Here is a 19354-nt window from a genome sequence, read left to right on the forward strand (position 1 = left end):
CCTATAGAAGCATAGGAGTTTAGCTAACCTAGTATAGGAGTACAAATACCTATACAAAAAAAATAAATAAATAAATAAATTTAGAAATAATTACAATATGCTGCTAATGCTCAAAACATTTCTCTCTTAGACTCCCAAATACTTTGTGCATGAAAAAATGTCAATTTAGCTACACAACCCTCAAAACACCTATACAAAACTTGAATGTGAGAAAACACATCTATTATATCATCATCATCCTAACATTCCATCTTTATAAAATACAATTGGTGTATGGTAGTATGTGGACGGATATGATTCCGCTTCTTTCACACAAAAAGCATGCTTTAAAAATTCAACACAAAGAAAGAATGCTACATGTATAGCATAGGTATAATAACACGTTATTTTTTTTTTTTTTTAATCATGATAAAAAAATAATAAGGAAACAATTGCCAAATACTTTTTAAATAATAAATAGATAATCTTTGTATCCAATACCGTATCTTAATTATCTGACTCTGACAAGTTGCAATAGTCCGAAAAATTTTGTTACTATGAGTTCCTCTCTGAAGGACTGCACATTTGGCAAGGGATTGCCACTTCGAATAGTAATAAGTACTTGACAATTACAACATGAATAAAGTATAGTTACAAAATTGGTTGTAACTTAAAACTATAACCTTACTCAATATATTTTTATTAAAGGTGAATTTTGACAAATCTACCATTGGATTACATCTTCTTATATTCTCTGTGCTTGTAAAAATTCTAGAAAAATAAAGATCAATAACTATGTCATCAATAAATTGTTTAAATTCTAATTTTTGTAGTTTAAAATTATGTATAAAATATAAGTTTATAAATTATATAATAAATAATGTCTAATTGACAAAAAATTTGACATGTGTATTAAGAGCATAAATAGCATGCAATTCAACGGTTAAATTTTCAAAATATATAATAATGTTTATTTTATTAAGGTTGTAACTTAAGGTTACAATCAATTTTGTAGCTAAATTTTATCCCTAAAACATTAAAAGATGAAGTTTAGGCTCCTCTTCACGGCATTGCACAACACACCATGAAGGTGGAATTTAGTAGTACAAAATTGTTGGCATGGTTAAGAAACCTGCACCTATTCAACTGTCAACAAAGTAGTTTTACCGCTCAAAAACCAACAAAGAGGCACTTCCAATTTCTGTCTGCCATTTTTGACCATCAACCTTCTAAGGTAATGACATTCCTAAGTTCTTTCTGGTCTTTTTTTTTTTTTTTTTTTTTTTTTTTTTGGGTTTTGAGTTTTCATAGATGTATGATTACCGCTTCATCCAAGATAGCGAAGCAGGACTCCATCATTTCCTAGTACAAATCCTTTCCTGTCGTTGATAAACCTGCCACAGATAAATTAATAAACCATCAAGATCTTATAATGACTAATGAGGGTAAAGGAGATTAACCTAAAATTTTAAAATATCTTCTAGAATTCTTCAAAAGGAGTACAAAATCATATGCATTTATTTCTTGTTTGGTGCTATTCCAGATTTATTTGCTTTCCCCTTCATTTCTCTGCACATCATATATATATATATATATATATATATATAAATACATATATATTTATGTATAAAAATGGACTGAAAAGAATGGAGACCTTATAATTACATTGTAGAGATGGTAAGGGAGTAAGCATATGCATTAATATATATAAATATATATATGGGTTAAAGTTACACCTGGTATAAGAGTTACACATTTTTTTGACTATTGATTTGTATTAGATCTAAGGGTGGAAAAACACTCATAAACATATCATTAATGTTCTCAAGAAATTAGTAATTTAAGGGATTAACTCTTCTTATTAAATGAAAAAAAAAAAAAAAATCTCCAAATGGATTCATTAGACCCCAAATCTCTCTCTCTCTCTCTCTCTCTCTCTCTCTCCATTCACAAATGATTCATTAGACCCCAACTCAAAATTTTAATTGCTGACTTCTCTCTCTATTCTTAAACTTGAACCCAAAGTAGAAGACAAATTGATAAGTTTTTTTTTTTTTTTTTTTTGCCCAATTCAGAATACCAATATGTCATGATTTCTAAAATATACAGCAAAAAGTAATATTAAGTTGATCCTGGGAGTGTTCTAACTAAGGGCCAGCTTGAGGATTTTGAGTACAATGGACAGAGTTTTAAATATTTGAGTGCTTTTAATGAAACAGATTTTGACCTTTTAAGGTAATTCAAATTTTTAAAGAACCATATGTCCTCTATGGAGATTTACCAAGAGAGAAAGCCCATATCATGGAGGATATTAAGCTTTAACTCTAGGGAGAGAGGAAAAAGATGATGACGGGGAAAGTGGAGAATTAATGCTGTTTTTTTTTTTTTAATGACTTAAATTACTAATTTGAACATGAGTGTTTTTTCACCCTTGGATCTAATACAAGTCAATGGTCCAAAAAAAGTTCAACTCTTGTAAAGTTACACTAGGTGTAACTAGAACCCAATCCATATATATATATATATATATATATATATATATATAGGCAAGTTATTAAAGGGTTACACTCACTTCACTGAGTATAGATTGGCAGCAATATTATCAGCTGCTTTGTCACGGGTCCATGTCTTGCCACCGTTAGTAGTTCTTAGTAAGATCCCACTTCCCCCTGCCGCCCAAGCCTCTTCCTGCACAGAAAAATCATAAGGGGTCCAGACCAGGATTAAATTTCTAAGCTCACTTATAATGCAAACATTCTCAAACTTTAATGCAAATCCAGTTCTTTGTCACTAGGCCTCAACCTCAGTGCTTTGGAATGGGCCCCAACTAAATTTATTTTTTTAAAAGAAAAAAAGAGGGGGGGGGGGGGGGGGGGGGGGGGGGAGGGGAGACAACCATTCCCTGGAAGATCCTGCATAGACATGACCACAACAACACTAACATGCTGAGGAATCAATGCTTGAAGGTCCTAGACACGGATGTGGGGCAGCAGGTGTTCCCTCTGGTGGGTTCAACTAGAGTTTAACCTCAAGCCCACCAGGGTGGATTTCCTGATAAACCAACATTGTACCCTTGAGGTTTCAATCTCAAGGTGTTGACCCAACCAAGTCATATAGGAGTAAGCCTTTGCCACTAAGCCTTTGCCACTAGGCCTCAACCTCAGGGCATCAGCCATTTATGTGACTTTTGGTTGAGTTTACTGACTCTAATATCCTCACAGAGGTGAAAGATACATGTCACCCTAGCTTAAATGTGCCACCGTATTTATTTAGAGATTTCAAGAAAATGTTGTCCATCTGAATTTTGTGAGGATTACATAGTGCAATGGGAGCTTGTAAAAGAGAATGCTGTTTTAGCTAGCCAGCATCAAATCAATGCTTTCCAGTATGTAGAAGGTCGTAGGTGGATCTACGCAGCTAACAAGTTTGTTTTCTGCTGACACCAACATATGATGAAGCTGATATTATAGGGTTATTTAAATTTTTGCTAGAAAACAAATATTTCATGAAAAGAAAAATTCAAGGCAGGAAAATTTGTAGGGAAAAATGCTTTTGATTAATGGTGTATAAAGATGCATACTTTATTAGCGCAATAAGGATTACTGAGAGTACTAAAGGGCAAGGATGCTTTACCAGTACAGTTACAAGATGAGGAAAAAGTTCTCTTGGAACGAAACACATGGTACAATTCAGTTGTCTCTGGCAGATGAGTTCTATGAGGGGTTGTAGAGAGGAAAGGACAGTTGCAGGATTGTGGTTTTGGTTTAGAAAGTTGATACATAACCATCCATTTGTACATAGAATCTCTCATAAATCGTTTGTACATGAAGTAATGCTAAATACAGCTTTCAAATGAAAGAAGGTACACCCGTTTCTGATCATCCATGACTTTATTAGAATTACTCTTCATTTGAAAAATATTGATTGCAAAGTAGATAATACGGACCATACTCTAATTTTATTTCAAGACATTGAAGATCTGCACATAATCATAACACCACCACCTAATGAGAAAATTGTTACCTCTGATCGGTACCCAATATCAAGAATGCCAAAACCCCGGCTTTGAACTGAAACTTCTTCAAACTCTTCTGTTACCTAAAAAAAATTAAAAATTGCTACATCCATCAATAAGCAATTAAAGGAGAAAGTGGAGGGGTGAAGTAGAACGACAAGCAAAGAATTGCATCAAAATCAATGTACCAGAGACCCATATAAAGAATATAACATTCAATGACACAATATAACATTCAATGACACAAACTTGACAGCTGGAAAAAAAATAGTAAATGTACATAAATGATGTAGAACAGACAAGCCAGAGCTGATAATTGGCAATGGAAGAAATTCAGAAAGTGAAAAGGCACCAATAGAAATCCTCCAGTAGCAGAATAGCGTGAAATTTGGTAACCTTAAGGGAAATGATGTGTGGGGAATAATTCATCATCTTACAGTTGTACCTTATGCCCCGCTTTTTGGCCAAATTCCTATGTTTAGGCCTCCATTTTTTTATGGTAACGTTTCCTCCTCCTGATTTTGGTTTTAAAAGATAGAATAAGTTTCTGTCAGTTCTAAGATGTTTCCCAGAGTTTGTAGTATTACTTCTGGTAATTTTCTCAATTTTCAGTTTTTGGGAAAATTTCCTTTTATTTCAGCTTAATTCCATGCCTAGCACACCATAGTAGTAGACATTTTCTACTTCTTGTGACTATCTCACTGCATCAATAAAGCACACCATAGTATATGCCACGTCCATGAATTATATCATTCTAGAATGATGAACAACAGTGTATATCGATAATAATCACATAGAACTCTCTAAACGTCTAAGCAATAAATCAAACCCCCTATTAAACTTCCATCACTCTCCTTGTGATAGAAGTTTCCAAGTATGATATTTTAGCTATTAAGGAATTCGTGCTAACTCCAAGTCCTGGTCCTGTGCCAATATAAATAAGGCCTGTGTCCAAAAAGCACACTCAGTAATATGGCTCCATCCCCCTATGTCCCTGGCATTTAGAGTGCATTTAGAGTAAGATATCTCCAGTAATTCTATAATCAGACAGCCGTGCAGCCTAGGAAAAGTACAAAGAGAATAGCATAAAGAAAACTCACCAGTTGTACTTGGAGTTATTTTTTTGGTACTTCGCAGAACAAGACACATACACACTCTCTTATTTTTAAAGTTGACAAAGTGACAAAGACATTTGTAACCAAAATCAAACAGAATAGTTATCAGAATTACCTCTGCTTTTGTATTTTCACCTTTATGCCCTCAGAGACAAATCACTAAATGGATAAGGATAAGCTCCTTTGCCTTTTCCTAGTGGCAACTTGCTTGTTCATAGAAATTAAATCTTCACTTTCCCATGTTGTTAGTCAACTGAACCTTTTTTCCTCTAGAAAGTAATCATCTTTTTTCAACTCAAAATTCCATTTCCCTCCTATAAACTAGAAATTTCTAATAAAAATACATCCCCACTGATGTCCATACAAGATAACCAGAGCGATGCAGCCGAATAAGGCTACATCAAATAAAATATGACAGCAATAGAAAATCACCACATGCACACAAATAAAATTTCTTATCTAAAATATATTAGACAACTTAACGAAAGAGATATCCCCACATTACTTACCCCTGTGCCTTTGCTAAGATAAAGTCCCCCTCCACGAACTAGAAGCCAAAGACCACCATCAGCTCTCCATCCCATGTTCTGAATTCTCCTTGCAACTGCTCTGTTATGTGGCTGCCAGAACGGCTGAAAATTTCAAAAAGCAATGATTATCTATCTGAGTGCACTTCCTTAAATGAAACTTGAAGCTCAGTACTCATTTACATAAATAGCCACAGAACACAATAAATTAACTATGACTTACACAGGCAACTAATGAAAGGAAATCAATGACAACTTTTTTATTTTAGGTAAAAATAAAATGGGATGAATGGATATATATATACAATATCATAACTACTCACCTACTCTCATGTGGATGACTGACATACAATAGGTACTTGATATATATGTGTGTGTGTGTGTGTGGTTGTGCTTCACAACGACTTTGGGCTCATTGGGTCTAAACCCAAAATTAATTTGTATTCTTTCTTGGGCTTAGCCCACAATGGGAGGTCCCAGAAGAGGTTTGTCTAACGATGGATGGTTTAAGACAAAGATACGGAGTTTGTTTGCTTAAATATGGCTGTTCGAGGTGGATATCAAACAGCTGTGGTCCCCCCTTTGGGTGTCCAAGCTATATCACCTTACCCCATGATGGTGTTCTAAGCTCTCACTTTTCCCTCATCTTTCTCTCCCCTGAACTAAGTTCCACTTTCGTTTTCTTTCCCCTTGGTTTATTTTCATAGGCTTGCTTTAGTGTGTCTGTCATGATGAGAGAATATTTTGCACGTACGTGGGTCCCTTCACTTATAGGTTTTGGGTGGCTTCTTGAGTCTGGATTACTGTTTTAGCATGTCTAATCATGCATTAGGGATGGGACCCACAAACTTGCCATTGAAATAATTTTTTAGTAACTTGTGCCCGACGCCAAATCCTATGCTCGGCAGGCAAATTACCCCAACACACTACTTTCCCTCCTTAGGGATACTAGGATTTGTTCGGATATGCTTGCCAAGGACATGTAGGTCTACGTTGCAGCTTGGTGACCATTAAGTTTGGGCCAAACCTAAACTTAATGGTGCCAAGCTTGGGCCTAGTATGGGCCGAATTTTTGCCCTAATACAATAGCCCCCCATAATCCCATCTCCCATACGTGGTGAGGGGATCGTGGTTCTGTTCCCAGCATCTTAGGACATGTGTCACTGTAATCATCATGTCTCAATGACATCAACCATCAGGTAATTAATGCACCGGATTCGACAGCTAGTCTCCTCGCACGTGTCTTAATAGCTGTCATTGGATCAACAGCCAAAATCAATTGCCTGTTGGGCTCCCGAGGCACGTGGAACTTGAGGGGCGAAGTGGGCTGTAATTTTCCCAGCCACTTCCCTAATTTCTCCCTTATAAATAACCTTTTTAAGGCCCTGGCCTTATTTCTTCTATTTCTTCTCCTCTGAGCTCCTCACTCTTTTGCCAACTTTCTCTTTCACCCCGCTTATAGAGAGATCTTCCCAAACCTACTCACCTTTCTTCCTTGTAAGTAAACTTTGCCCCCTCTCTTTTTTCAATTTACCGTAGCCATGAGTAAATTTGCTAGGTTAGTAAACGCTCATGAGGCTTTGACGGCCTTTAAGGCCAAATACCATATTCCTAATGACGTAGCATTGAGTACTGTCATCAGGATTCCACAGCCGACCAAAGGGTACCAAGGACCATTTTTGTCCTTTTAATAGCTGTTATAAAGGGTGGGGTTAGGTTTCCTCTTATCCCTCTTCTAATTAACCTCTTAAGGTTTTATAGGCTTTGTCCCAATAAGTTCTCGCCGAACTTATTCCGAGTAGTAGGGTGTGTTGATGAGCTCAATAGAAAATTCGACCTAAAACTCACCCACCACAACATAAACTGTGTACAATTGTTGTGGTAGTCCGTCCACAAACTACTATTTTAAGACTCGCAAAGGACGGGTAAGGCTTATATCATGCCTGCCTAATTCCAGCAAGAATTATCATGGTTTTAAAAAACGGACTAGACCGAACCAGCCAGTGCAACCAGTTCAACTGGGAACCGCCGGTCTGGTAAAAATGCCCAAAACCGGTCAAAAATAGGGTTAAACCAAGAACCGGAGGCAAAAACAGTTTTGCCTCCGGTCCAGTTTTTAAAACCATGAGAATTATCATAGGGAATTCTTGAAGATCACTAGGAACTAGCACGTCAGAGAAATCCCATGTCTAACCTCCTCAAACAAACTAGGTCTGTGGAATTCTTTTTGAGGCCCTGGCCTTATTTCTTCTGTTTCTTCTCCTCTGACCTCCTCACTCTTTTGCCAACTTTCTCTTTCACCCCGCTTATAGAGAGATCTTCCCGAGCCTACTCGCCTTTCTTTCTTGTAAGTACACTTTGCCTCTTCTCTTCTTTCAATTTAGCGTAACCATGAGTAAATTTGTTAGGCTAGTAAATGCTCCTGAGGCTTTGACAGCCTTTAAGGCCAAATACCATAATCCTAATGACGTAGCATTGAGCATTGTCATTAGGATTCCATAGCCGACCAGAGGGTACCAGGGACCATTTTTGTCCCTTTAATAGCTGTTATAAAGGGTGGGTTTAGGTTTCCTCTCAGCCCTCTTCTGATTAACCTCTTAAGGTTTTATAGGCTCTGTCCCAATAAGTGCTCGCCGAACTTATTCTGAGTAGTGCGGTGTGTTAATGAGCTCAATAGAAAATTCGACCTAAAAGTCACCCAGTACAACATAAACATTGTACAATTGTTGTGGTAGTCCATCCACAAACTACTATTTTAAGACCCGCAAAGGACGGGTAAGGCTTACATCATGCCTGCCTAATTCCAGCAAGAATTATTATAGTTTTAAAAACCGCACCCAACCGGACCGGCCAGTGCGACCAGTTCAACTGGGAACCGCCGATCTAGTAAAAATGTCCAAAATCGATTAAAAACTGGGCTAAACCAAGAACCAGAGGCAAAAATGATTTTGCCTCCGGTCCAGTTTTTTAAAACCATGAGAATTATCACAGGGAATTCTTGAAGATCACTAGGAACTAGCAAGCCGGGGAAATCCCATGTCTAACTTCCTCAAACAAACCAAGTCCGTGAAGCATGAGTCATTTTACACCTATGAAGTGTTCTGTCATCCATTCATCATATTTGTGTCTTGCCTTCTCTGATTTTCTTTGTTTTTCTTCAAACCCCAACTTCATGAAGCAAAATCTGAGGTTTGTGGAAGTACACGATCTCAATCAGATTCTTCGATCCGAGATCTACGTTCATTCAAACGGTCACAATCAGCTTCGCACGGCACACTTGATCCTCAGATATAAACCTTTGTACGGGGATTTCTAGGATCCGCATTGAGGGCAGATCATCCAGTCCTCTCCTATGTCAACGTTCAGCTTAAAGGATTTTTGCCGAACTTACAAACATACAAGGCTCGGCAAGCTGGTCCTCATCAACATAGAAGGGACTCACCTCCACCCTTAACAAACACTTCAGCTCATCAATACTTTTCCACCAAGGAACCCAAGGCCACCGAAGAGCCCTAGACCGAGGAAATGGTGGTCCAAAGAAGGACCTTGGTGGTAGATGACTCCTTGGCTACCCCACGAAGGGGTTCAGGGCAGGTCCCTCCAGTCGTAGTCCTGCCCATTGTTATTAAAGCCGTTTTGTTCTAGCCGGAACAGTTGGAATATCTCATACTAGTACGCAATCCGGAACGGTAATACCACCCGTTCCACCTCAGGTCCAATTCCAACGTGTGTCGGGTCATTCCGATCAATTTTGGCTAAAATGTAAGTTTTGGCTAGTACCAGCTTTTAGAAGAAAAGAGAAAAATCCCTAAACTAACAAACGCATCAGCACAATATGTCGCCATTGAGCACCAATCGCCTGAAGAACAAACCCAACCATCGCAAACAACTCAAAGGTCAACCCTTCTTCTTCTTCTTCTTAAACTCTCTGCCTCTTCGTCTTAGTCTTTTTCTTAAGTTTTTTCTTTGTTTCATCATTATGTTTGCCTTTTAGCTTGCTGACCCCACCCGTGACAAAGCATTGGAAAGGACAAAACTCAAAAGGATGACAAGAGAGTTTAAAAGTTTCAAACTTATTTATTGAATCTTTATATATATACACACACACTTAATTGTGTTGTTTTTAATCGTTGTTATTCATTATCTAAGTACATATTTATGTTTTAATATCCTAAAAAAGTAATTGTTATGCAATGACTAAATGATTTGTATTATTTGAGATTTACTTCTTTGGATAGATAATTTTATGTTGTATCTTGTATAAGAATATATATATAAATATATATATATATATATATATATATTATTTTTAATTTTTTTTAGGAACCTTGAAACGGTACACTAAAATATGCCAGTACAGAAATATTATATTCCACTAGACAAACCAAAACGGAGTCTAGAATGGTATTCATAACATTGGTCCCACTCCTGCCCACCATGGTGGTCACCTCGCCAAGCAACTGTCCAGGCAAGAGGCCCCAAATGGAGGCAAGCCAAGGAAGCCAAATAACTGCCATTCCAAAGGAGCAACAACCTTAGTCTGAAGTACAGCCCATCCCTCCCACTCAAAGGGGACAAAGGGAGGAGACACCCCCTCCACCTTACACTCACGAATTCAAGCTGCGTAAGGGCCCACTCCCCTCTAACGAGAGTACTTGCTAGTGGAGGAAAGGTGTAGGGGGTGGGTCGCCGACAGCCTCGGCAAGGCCTTACTTACGCCAACAAACATGGACGTCCTGCTAGCCATGGAGAGACACACCATGGTGGTAAGTAGCAAGGACTTGACCTCCCCTATGTTTCTTTATCTACAATCTTCTACTATCCTTGTTATTCGAGTCTTCTTTGTTTTGCTAGCAAGCTTGCCAGGGGGTTCATGCACTTGAGGCTTGCCTAAAAAAGGCAGCCAAGGACCGTGAAAAGGAAACTGCTCTCAGGTAGGTGTTGGAGAGCAAACTCCAAAGCCAAGTGGGCTAAGGCCACCGGGCCGAAATAGCTTAGGTAGTGGCTGAAAGAGGGTGGATTCCCCAATGAAGAGGGCCGAGGAGTTTGATACGAAACTAGCTGAGGCTTTGAGCCTGGTCACAGGTAGATCAGCTGAGATGGAGGCGATGAAAAAGCGCCATGCAAAGGACAAGCAGAAGTTCTATGATATGGGCTTTTTTGACGCCAAGGACTCCTTATTGACGTGGTCGCCAAGCACAGTTGGGTGGCCGCCTTGGATGCCATCAAAGTGCCACTCAACTCCCCCTTTCGTGTCGTGGAGAGAATCCCTTATCCCGCCGAACTGGTAGGGAACAAAAGTGGGGCTTTAGGATCATCAACCCAATTGCCCACAAAGGGGGTTCCAATTGCCAAGGAGCTGGGTGGCTCAGATATGGAGGAATTTTTCCTCGACATGGAGGTCCAAACTATTGCAGCTCAGACTAATGTTATGGAAGTCGAAGATGCCCCTCCCGTCTAGCTGGTGTCCCTACGGTGGAGATCCCCCTCTACCCCCAAAGCCCCAGTTGTAATGCCTCTCCCAACTCTCAGTGGTCCCGAGGCCAATCCCCCTCCCATGTCAAATGTAACCAGGGAGGGGCCATAGACCTAGAGAGCCTTTTCTCCATTCCTTTTTTTTGTAATAGTTTACTTCCATCAATGAAAAGTACTTTTACCTTATTTACTAAGTGTTGTTGCTCACTCTCCTTTTTATACCTATTTTTCTTATCTTGATAAAATAACAAAAAGTGCCGGTTTGTGGGATATAACAATGTTGTCGAGCTTAATTAACCAATGTACGATATAACTCCGTTATCTATTCTAACAACGAACTCTATCACATACCAAGAATAGAATCATGTTTGATTGAACAAGTTACTTAGTTTCCCTCTCTTCGGTGACCGAGGTTAGGTTGAAGCAAAGCTTATGTCCTTTACTTATTTTAGGTGAAGACATGGTCTAGTGCCTTTGAACCCTTAGAAGAGGAGAGAGCCTTAGGTTTTCACCTTGTCAGTGACCGAGGTCAGGCTGAGGCAAGGTTTCTGTCCTTAGCTTATCTTAGGCAAAGACATGGTCTAGTACCTTTGGATCCGTAGAAGAGGAGAGCCTTAGGTTTTCACCTTGTTAGTGACTAAGGTCAGGCTAAGGCAAGGTTTCTATGCTTAGCTTATTTTAGGTAAAGACATGGTCTAGTACCTTTGGATCTGTAGACGAGGAGAGTCATAGGTTTTCACCTTGTCAGTAACCGAGGTCAGGCTAATGCAATGTTTCTATCCTTAGCTTATTTTAGGCAAAGACATGGTCTTTAGGCTTGTTGGGCCTAAGCTCCAAATTAATTTGTGTTCTTTCTTGGGCTTAGCCCACAACAGGAGGTCCCAAAAGAGGTTTGGCTAATGGTTGATGGTTTAAGACAAAGATATGGAGTTTGTTAGCCTGAAATATGGCTGTCTGAGGTGGATATCATGCAGTCGAGGTCCCCCCGTTAGGTGTCCGAGCTAGATCACCTTACCCAGAATGGCATTCTAGGCTCTCACTTTTCCCTCGTGTTTCTCTCCCCTAACCTAAATTCCACCCTCGTTTTTTTTTTCCCCCTTGGTTTATTTTTATAGGCTTGCTTTAGTAGGTCTGTCATTATGAGAGAATATTTCACACGTATATGGGTCCCTCCACTTATAGGGTTTGGGTGGCTTCCTAAGTCCAGGTCACTGTTTAACATGTCTAATCATGCATTAGGGATGGGACCCACAAACCTACCATTGAAATGATTTTATAGTAACTTGTGCCCGACACCAAATCCTGTACTCGGTAGGTGGATTCCCCCAACGCACTACTTTTCCTCCTCAGGGATAGTGGGATTTGTTCGGATATGCTTGCCGGGGACATGTAAGTTTGCGCTTCAGCTTGGGGAACATTAAGTTTTGGCCTAATCTATACTTATTGGTGCCCGGCTTGGGCCACTACAGGCCAAATCTTTGCCCTCCTACAATATATATATACACACACTTCGACCGAGCAAAGTGCCTTTCTGGTTCTAAAAAGCAGAGTAGGCATTCGTTTGTTGTTCTCTTCCCGCCATGAGAAAGAGGCACTAAAGAGGTATGCCAAGCAGGATATACATATTAATATGTACAACAACGAAGAAAACCACCATTCCTTGATGATCTTTTCATAAGATTCAAAACTTCTACTAACAAATCTACAATCAAAGCAATTCCTACACATGGTTCACTTATCTTCACCTTGCAAGTAATAATATATTGGGTAAGCTAATCCTAATATATGGTATTAAGATACAGTGATCATGCCTTAATTAAATTCTCAAACCGATGATGTCCCACAATCATACAAAAGGAATTCCACCTGTATGCCACTAATTGAATAACTAATTCGGCATATTGTGGTTTGTTAACACTAAAAGAAGCGTTTTCAAAACCTACTTCAGAGGAAGCTTTACATTTAGGTAGTAAATGGTGAATAAAAACAACAACAACAACAACCAAAAAAAAAAAAACCCTTGCTTTTAGATGGAAGGCACATATTTCAAATATGTTATAATAAGTATGAAGTTTTATTAAAAAAGGAAAAGTACTTTGTGTTCATTATGATGAAAATAAAGTATTTAGAGAATAGTGTTAGAATTATGGTTAAGTGACTAAATTCACTATTTCCTAATAGTTTAAACTTTTAGGATAATCAGTAATTTAACATGATATCAGAGCAGGAGATTCTGAGTTTGATCTCTGTCTTCACTCTACCTCCCATTTAAAATGTTAAAAATCTCACGTGTTGGGTCTCACCTATTAAAAGGGAGGGAGTGCTAGAATTATGGTTAAATGAGTAAATTCACTATTTCATGATAGCTTAAACTTTTGGGACAATTGATAATTTAACAAATAGAAACAATTATGTTGAAGGTCCTAAAGAGATACTCATAAGATCAACATCCTAGAACCAAGTAAAATAAAGATGTACTGAAGTTATAATGAGCTATTAAGTACAGTTTACATTGCATCTCAACACAAATAATTGCAGAAATTTCACAGAGAAAACATAATTAAAATATACAACAACAACAAAGTCTTAGTCCTAAATTTGTTGGAATCGGCTATGAATCATCAACCGATTAGTCAAGGTCAGCCACATGCATTCTTTTCCTCCATTCTATTCTATCCAAAGTCATAATCTTTGTTATTTTAACATAATTAAAATATAGTCACCTAAAAATGTGAGACCAAATTTGCATATGCAATACTGATTTTTTAATAGAACAAAATAGTAACGTACTCCTAGTGAAAAGTTGCAATGAGCTTTATTGATAATAATTTGGTGCGTCTAAATATCTTATTTTATGCTTGTGGTACACTCCCATATCTTGCAGACCTTACATTGGGACTAGGATTGGTTGGTTTGTTATATGGGGTTATTTTTCATCGAAAACCTATTTGGCTCACCTTAGTGCAATTTGGATTTGTGTAAATACACAAATATATGTACTGTACACCTCACGACATATGTGAAATATGTATGTATACAAAACTGATCAATGCCAACTCCAAACCCCACCCCCCTTTTTTTCTCTCCATTAATTATTTTGTTTAGTCAAATCCTTTTTCTGAATTCAATGGTTTCCTGCCATACAAATATTTTCAGCTATGAAAAAGGCTGAGAGACATGAACCAGTTAAAGTGATAAGTTACTGTAGTTATTATATGGTATACAGTTGCCAAGATAATTTAATATATCAAAATTTGAGGTGAGGATCTAAATAGAATTTCTAAGTACAATTTGACTCAACTGAAACTAAAATTTCAACTCGACTAATTGAATTTTTAATGTGATTAGTCAAAAATAACTCAATTGCATCTTCACAAAGTAAGAGAAGAGTATGTGTCCCTATGTAAATGACTCAGCCAATTGAATTTTTATCGTTTTATTCCAGTTTGTAACAAATCCCCTCTAAAGTTATGCTCTTCTTGCATTAAACCAATTCATACAACCTCAGATAATAATGCTAAATACGAATGGGCAACAACATTGCTGCTCACTTGGACAAGTACTGCACTGAATGAAACAACTCATTGGAGTTTCATCACATATTACACTCAAGACTAGGAATATTTATCAAGATGTTCATGTTTCTAACAGTGAATACAAAAGAAAAAAATACTCCTTGGAATGCATCTGATTTGGGTTTAAAAGCAGGCAAGCCTCATGTAACAGCATTACGTAAAGAGTAGGAAAGCCCAATGGCATCAGAACAGAGAAGGACCTCACCTGCCCAGGCTCCCATGTAAGATAGAAGTTACCACGGCTTGAGACAGCAACATACCTTCCATCTGGAGAGCGATTCACAGTATTAAAAGTTCCTGTGTAATAGCTTGCACCACTAATACCACTAGAAACCGTTCTGAAAAGGAAAGGAAGACAATGTGAACATCTTACCTGTCCAAACTAAAGCCATTCTATTAACTTTTCTACCAGTATAACAAGACACAAAAATTAATTTGATTTGGCCAATTGCTCATGTCCACAATCAAATCTACTATTAATGATGTGGATTAAAAGTTATCAATTTTCAAGCACAGAAACTTACACTCTCAAACCCAAAAACCCAGTATACCTAATGATGCTCTTACACAAACACACTAAACAAAAAAATTTCTTCCACCTCTTGTAGAATACACAAATAGTTATGCTACCAACCATATTTATAGGATCATCACAGCTCTTAATTTCACTTCTCATGACTCAACAAATCTCTTCATCCAATCATGAAGAGGTGTCTTTACAAGTATCCCTTTGAATACCCACTTGCACCCATTTATGGTGGCAGTGCCTCATTATGTTCTCAATGTGAGACATGACTTGAACTCTTTCAATTCAAGCAATGCTTGAAATCTTTTACCGGTAAGTTACACACTCACTTTATGGGTCTTGAACCCAGAATTTCACCCTTTAGCTTGCTCTTACAACAGGAGGAGTTAATACATAAGCTAGAATCACTCCCCAGCAATGCTTGAATTTCTTCGAACTTAGCTCCTATATCATATCAATTACATTCTTCACAAATCTCACTTGCTTTCATCCATCACTATTTTTCTTTTATGGGTGATTTTAACCAAATGCTCCTTTCTATCTTTTGCTCCACCATGCACTCCACCTCTAACTGCATCACCAGTTAACTTGTGCAAATTCTTGGAAGGCTTCTCTTATTTCATTACAACCAAAGAACCTTTACTAACTTTTATAATCAGAGAATCCAATCAATTTAAAGAAATAAAATTCCTTCAAAGTTCTAGCACATGTCGCAATTTACCAAAAGTCTTACAATCCTATCAAACATCTCAATATTCACGATAGTTATCCCTACAGTTTTACATTCTACATTATAAGCCTGATAACATGACCTTCATCAGTCATCACAAGTCTTGATATATTAAACCAATTTCTATTCCAATACATATAAAAGGATGGAAATGTTTGTACTTATCCAAGGGAGGTAGAGTCACTTTAATTAAAAGCACTCTATCTAATTTGCCCACTTATTTTCTATCTCTATTTCCTATTCCTGCAGCTGTGGCTAACCAAATTGAGAAACTTCAGAGAAATTTCTTATGGGGTGGCATTGGAGATGAACCAAAATTCCATTTGGTTAAATGGGCTACTGTTTGCAGTCCCATTACTTTAGGTGGCTTGGGGATAAGGAAGGTAAGACTTTTTAATGAAGCTTTGCTTGGGAAGTGGCTATGGAGATTTGGGATGGAGAGGGCTGCCCTTTGGAGGCAAGTGATGGAGGTGAAATATGGCAGTGAATGGGGTGGCTGGTGTACTAGGCCTATTAATGGTCCATATGGTGTTGGCTTGTGGAAATATATTAGTCGGGGATGGCCTTCTTTTTCTCGCCACATTCTATATGATATTGGGGATGGGTCTAGGGTGAAATTTTGGCAAGACCATTGGTGTGGTGAGACTTCTTTTGCAATCAGCTATCTTGAATTGTTTAGAGTTTGCCGAGACAAGGAGGTTAGTGTGGCTGAGCTTATGAAGCTTGATAATGGAGTCCTTTTTTGGGATGTAAGTTTCTTTAGGGGTGTGCATGCTCGGGAATTAGAGGCACTGGCTGGTTTCATGGATACCATTTATGGTGCTTCGGTGAAAGGGTTTGGTGAGGATAAGACGTGCTAGAAACTTGATAGAGAGAAGGGCTTCCTAGTTAAAGACTATTATAGTCTCTTAGTGGGCTCCAATGACTATTGCTTTCCTTGGAAAAGTATTTGGAAACAGAAGATTCCTTCTCAAGTAGCTTTCTTTGTTTGGACTGCTGCTTTGTGGAAGTGCTTAACGATTGACAATTTACGAAAAAGGAAGGTTTTGATATTGGATTGGTGCTACATGTGCAAGTGTAATGGTGAATTGGTTGATCATCTTTTTCTTCATTGTCCGGTTGCAATGGATATGTGGGCTATGGTGTTCGGATTGTTTGTAGTGAGCTGGGCTATGCCGCAATATGTAGTGGGGTTTTTAGCATGTTGGCATGGCAAATTTGGTTGTCATCAAAATGGGTATATATGGTTGATTAGAGAGCGAAATAGTAGGTGCTTTGAAGGTAAGGAGAGATCAAGATCAGATTTGACGCTATTTTTCTTTGGAACTTTATGGATTGGTTAGCTGCATTGCGGAACCAATCATTTTTATCTTTTCTTGATTTCCTAGATTCTTGTAATTTTTGTTCTTGATTGTTTGCCCCCTTGTACACTCCCTGTGTACAAGGGTGCTCCCCTTTTTGATATCAATAAACTTATTACTTATCAAAAAAAGGAAAGGCATAATTTCAACCAAAAAAAAAAAAAAAGAAGCACGAATTATTTTAGTTAAAAGCATGAGTTTTTTGACCAAAAGAACATCACCACTATAATCAACATCCTTACTACTGTTGCAGCAATTATATTGTATCAGAACCAGATTTTGACATTCGTTTGTCAAAATTCTTTCTACATGACATACCTATTAAGAGTATACAGTTTATTACAGGATTTAACCTTTAATTTAAACCCTCCAAATGAAAACAGCTTATAAACAGTTAGACTATCTTATATTATAGCAGAAACACACCTATTAAGAGTAGCTGACACTGTTTCCTGAACTGCAGCCCTCCAGTTGTAGCCTCTATTTGAAGTAACATATATTGCACCTTCGTCAGTCACCATTTCTGCACTCTTCTCTCCAGTTGCTTTTATGTATACCTGCATATGTTATAACGAAGTCAGCTACTATATGGTGTTGAACACAAACTTTGGTTTCCCTTAGAAAAAGAAATAGAAGAGGAAGAGGATTTACGATATCACCAGGAAGTTGAGAGCTTAGAGGTATCCTTTCCCAGGTGTCTCCGGCATCGGAAGTGTACAAAAGAATAGCAGGTTTGCCAACAATCCATCCCTCCTTTCCTTTGAAGCTGATGGAATTGAATCTGTAGTTGAAATCTTCATCTTCCGCTGAGGGAATGGAACGCGGAACCCAAGTGTTTCCACCATTTTTGGTCTCCAAAATGGTTTGGCGAGTCCCCAGTACAAAACCTAAGAACACAACGTCAAACAACAACAACAACAAAAATGTAACTAAATGGGAATTTAAACAATAAGAAAGAAAGAAGTAGGAACCGTGATTAAAGTCGTCAGGGACGAAAGCGATATCGAGAAGGACGACGCCAGGGTCGATGGGGAGATACACTCTTTCCCAATCGGAAAGAGAGTCTTCTTCATCTTGGGACTTTGCTGCTGCTGCTGCTGCTGCTTCTGGTACTAGTAGACGTAGTAGTAGAGATATTGAAACAGAAGAGGCTGCCATATTTGTTTGGGATATGAATTGTCTCCGATTCAAACAAGATTGTATTCGTATTTGCTTCGGCTTTTGCTTTTGCTTTTGTTGGTTTGTGATAGTGCTGCTCGGAGGCTTTAGGATTAGGAGCTGCTCGCTCACTTGCAACAGACTCTTTGCCATTCTTTCCTTTTCTGTTTTAACTGCTTTTCGCGGATACTATAGAATAGAATAATACTCTCTTTCTTTCTTTCTTTCTTTCTTTCTACTTTCTACTCGATAGGATAGACCTCCGCTCTTCTTCTTCTTTTTTGTGTGTCTGTGAGTTGATTACCAATACGTGGTCGTTTCATTTCCCAGTATTACATTTCACAACTCTCATCACTTCCCTTAAAAATAAAATAAAATTTTATTTCACACTCATGCTTAGCGGTTTTTCTATTGTTTTTTAAATATTACTTTCTATTCACCTCAATTCTAGGTTTATGCATTTTACAATCGTTGAAAAACTTACAAGTGTGATGAGATAAGATGTGCCCAAAAAAGCATAAATCTCATTACATTTCTAGGTTTTTCAATGATTCATTGAAAAAATGCATAAATCTCATTGACAAATGTATAAACTCTGAATTGATATGAATGGAAATCTGGATTTAATATTAAAGAAAAACAAAAATTCCCACTAAAACACAAAATTCAACGGTGAATGCACTCCTATGAAGTTTTGTGGCAACACTTTTTGGTAATTGAACCAAACATCATAATCACTTGCTAACTCAAGCATGTCTGATTCTTCAATCTCAATATCACCTTTCTTATTCTCTATCAAATAAAAAACATAAGCAAACATCACAATTATTGTTAAAAATTTGTGCTTTTTTTAAAAGGAAAAGGAAAATTGAGGGACCTCAAAGTAAGTGGGA

General features: G+C 37.8%; 1 protein-coding gene across 1 annotated transcript; it reads right to left on the bottom strand.

Moving 5' to 3' along the window:
* Positions 1-938: 938 nt before the first annotated feature.
* Positions 939-18630, bottom strand: LOC126719603 (photosystem II stability/assembly factor HCF136, chloroplastic; the record flags this gene model as incomplete). Its single annotated transcript, XM_050422138.1, is given in 9 exon segments — positions 939-1373; positions 2552-2667; positions 4003-4077; positions 5619-5741; positions 14892-15024; positions 17730-17860; positions 17955-18190; positions 18275-18503; positions 18505-18630. Coding segments are annotated over 9 exon segments (1236 nt in total), but the record flags the coding sequence as incomplete, so codon positions are not given.
* Positions 18631-19354: the final 724 nt, after the last annotated feature.

This window comes from Quercus robur, chromosome 3, assembly GCF_932294415.1.
Source record: "Quercus robur chromosome 3, dhQueRobu3.1, whole genome shotgun sequence".
In the NCBI taxonomy this organism is placed as follows: domain Eukaryota; kingdom Viridiplantae; phylum Streptophyta; class Magnoliopsida; order Fagales; family Fagaceae; genus Quercus; species Quercus robur.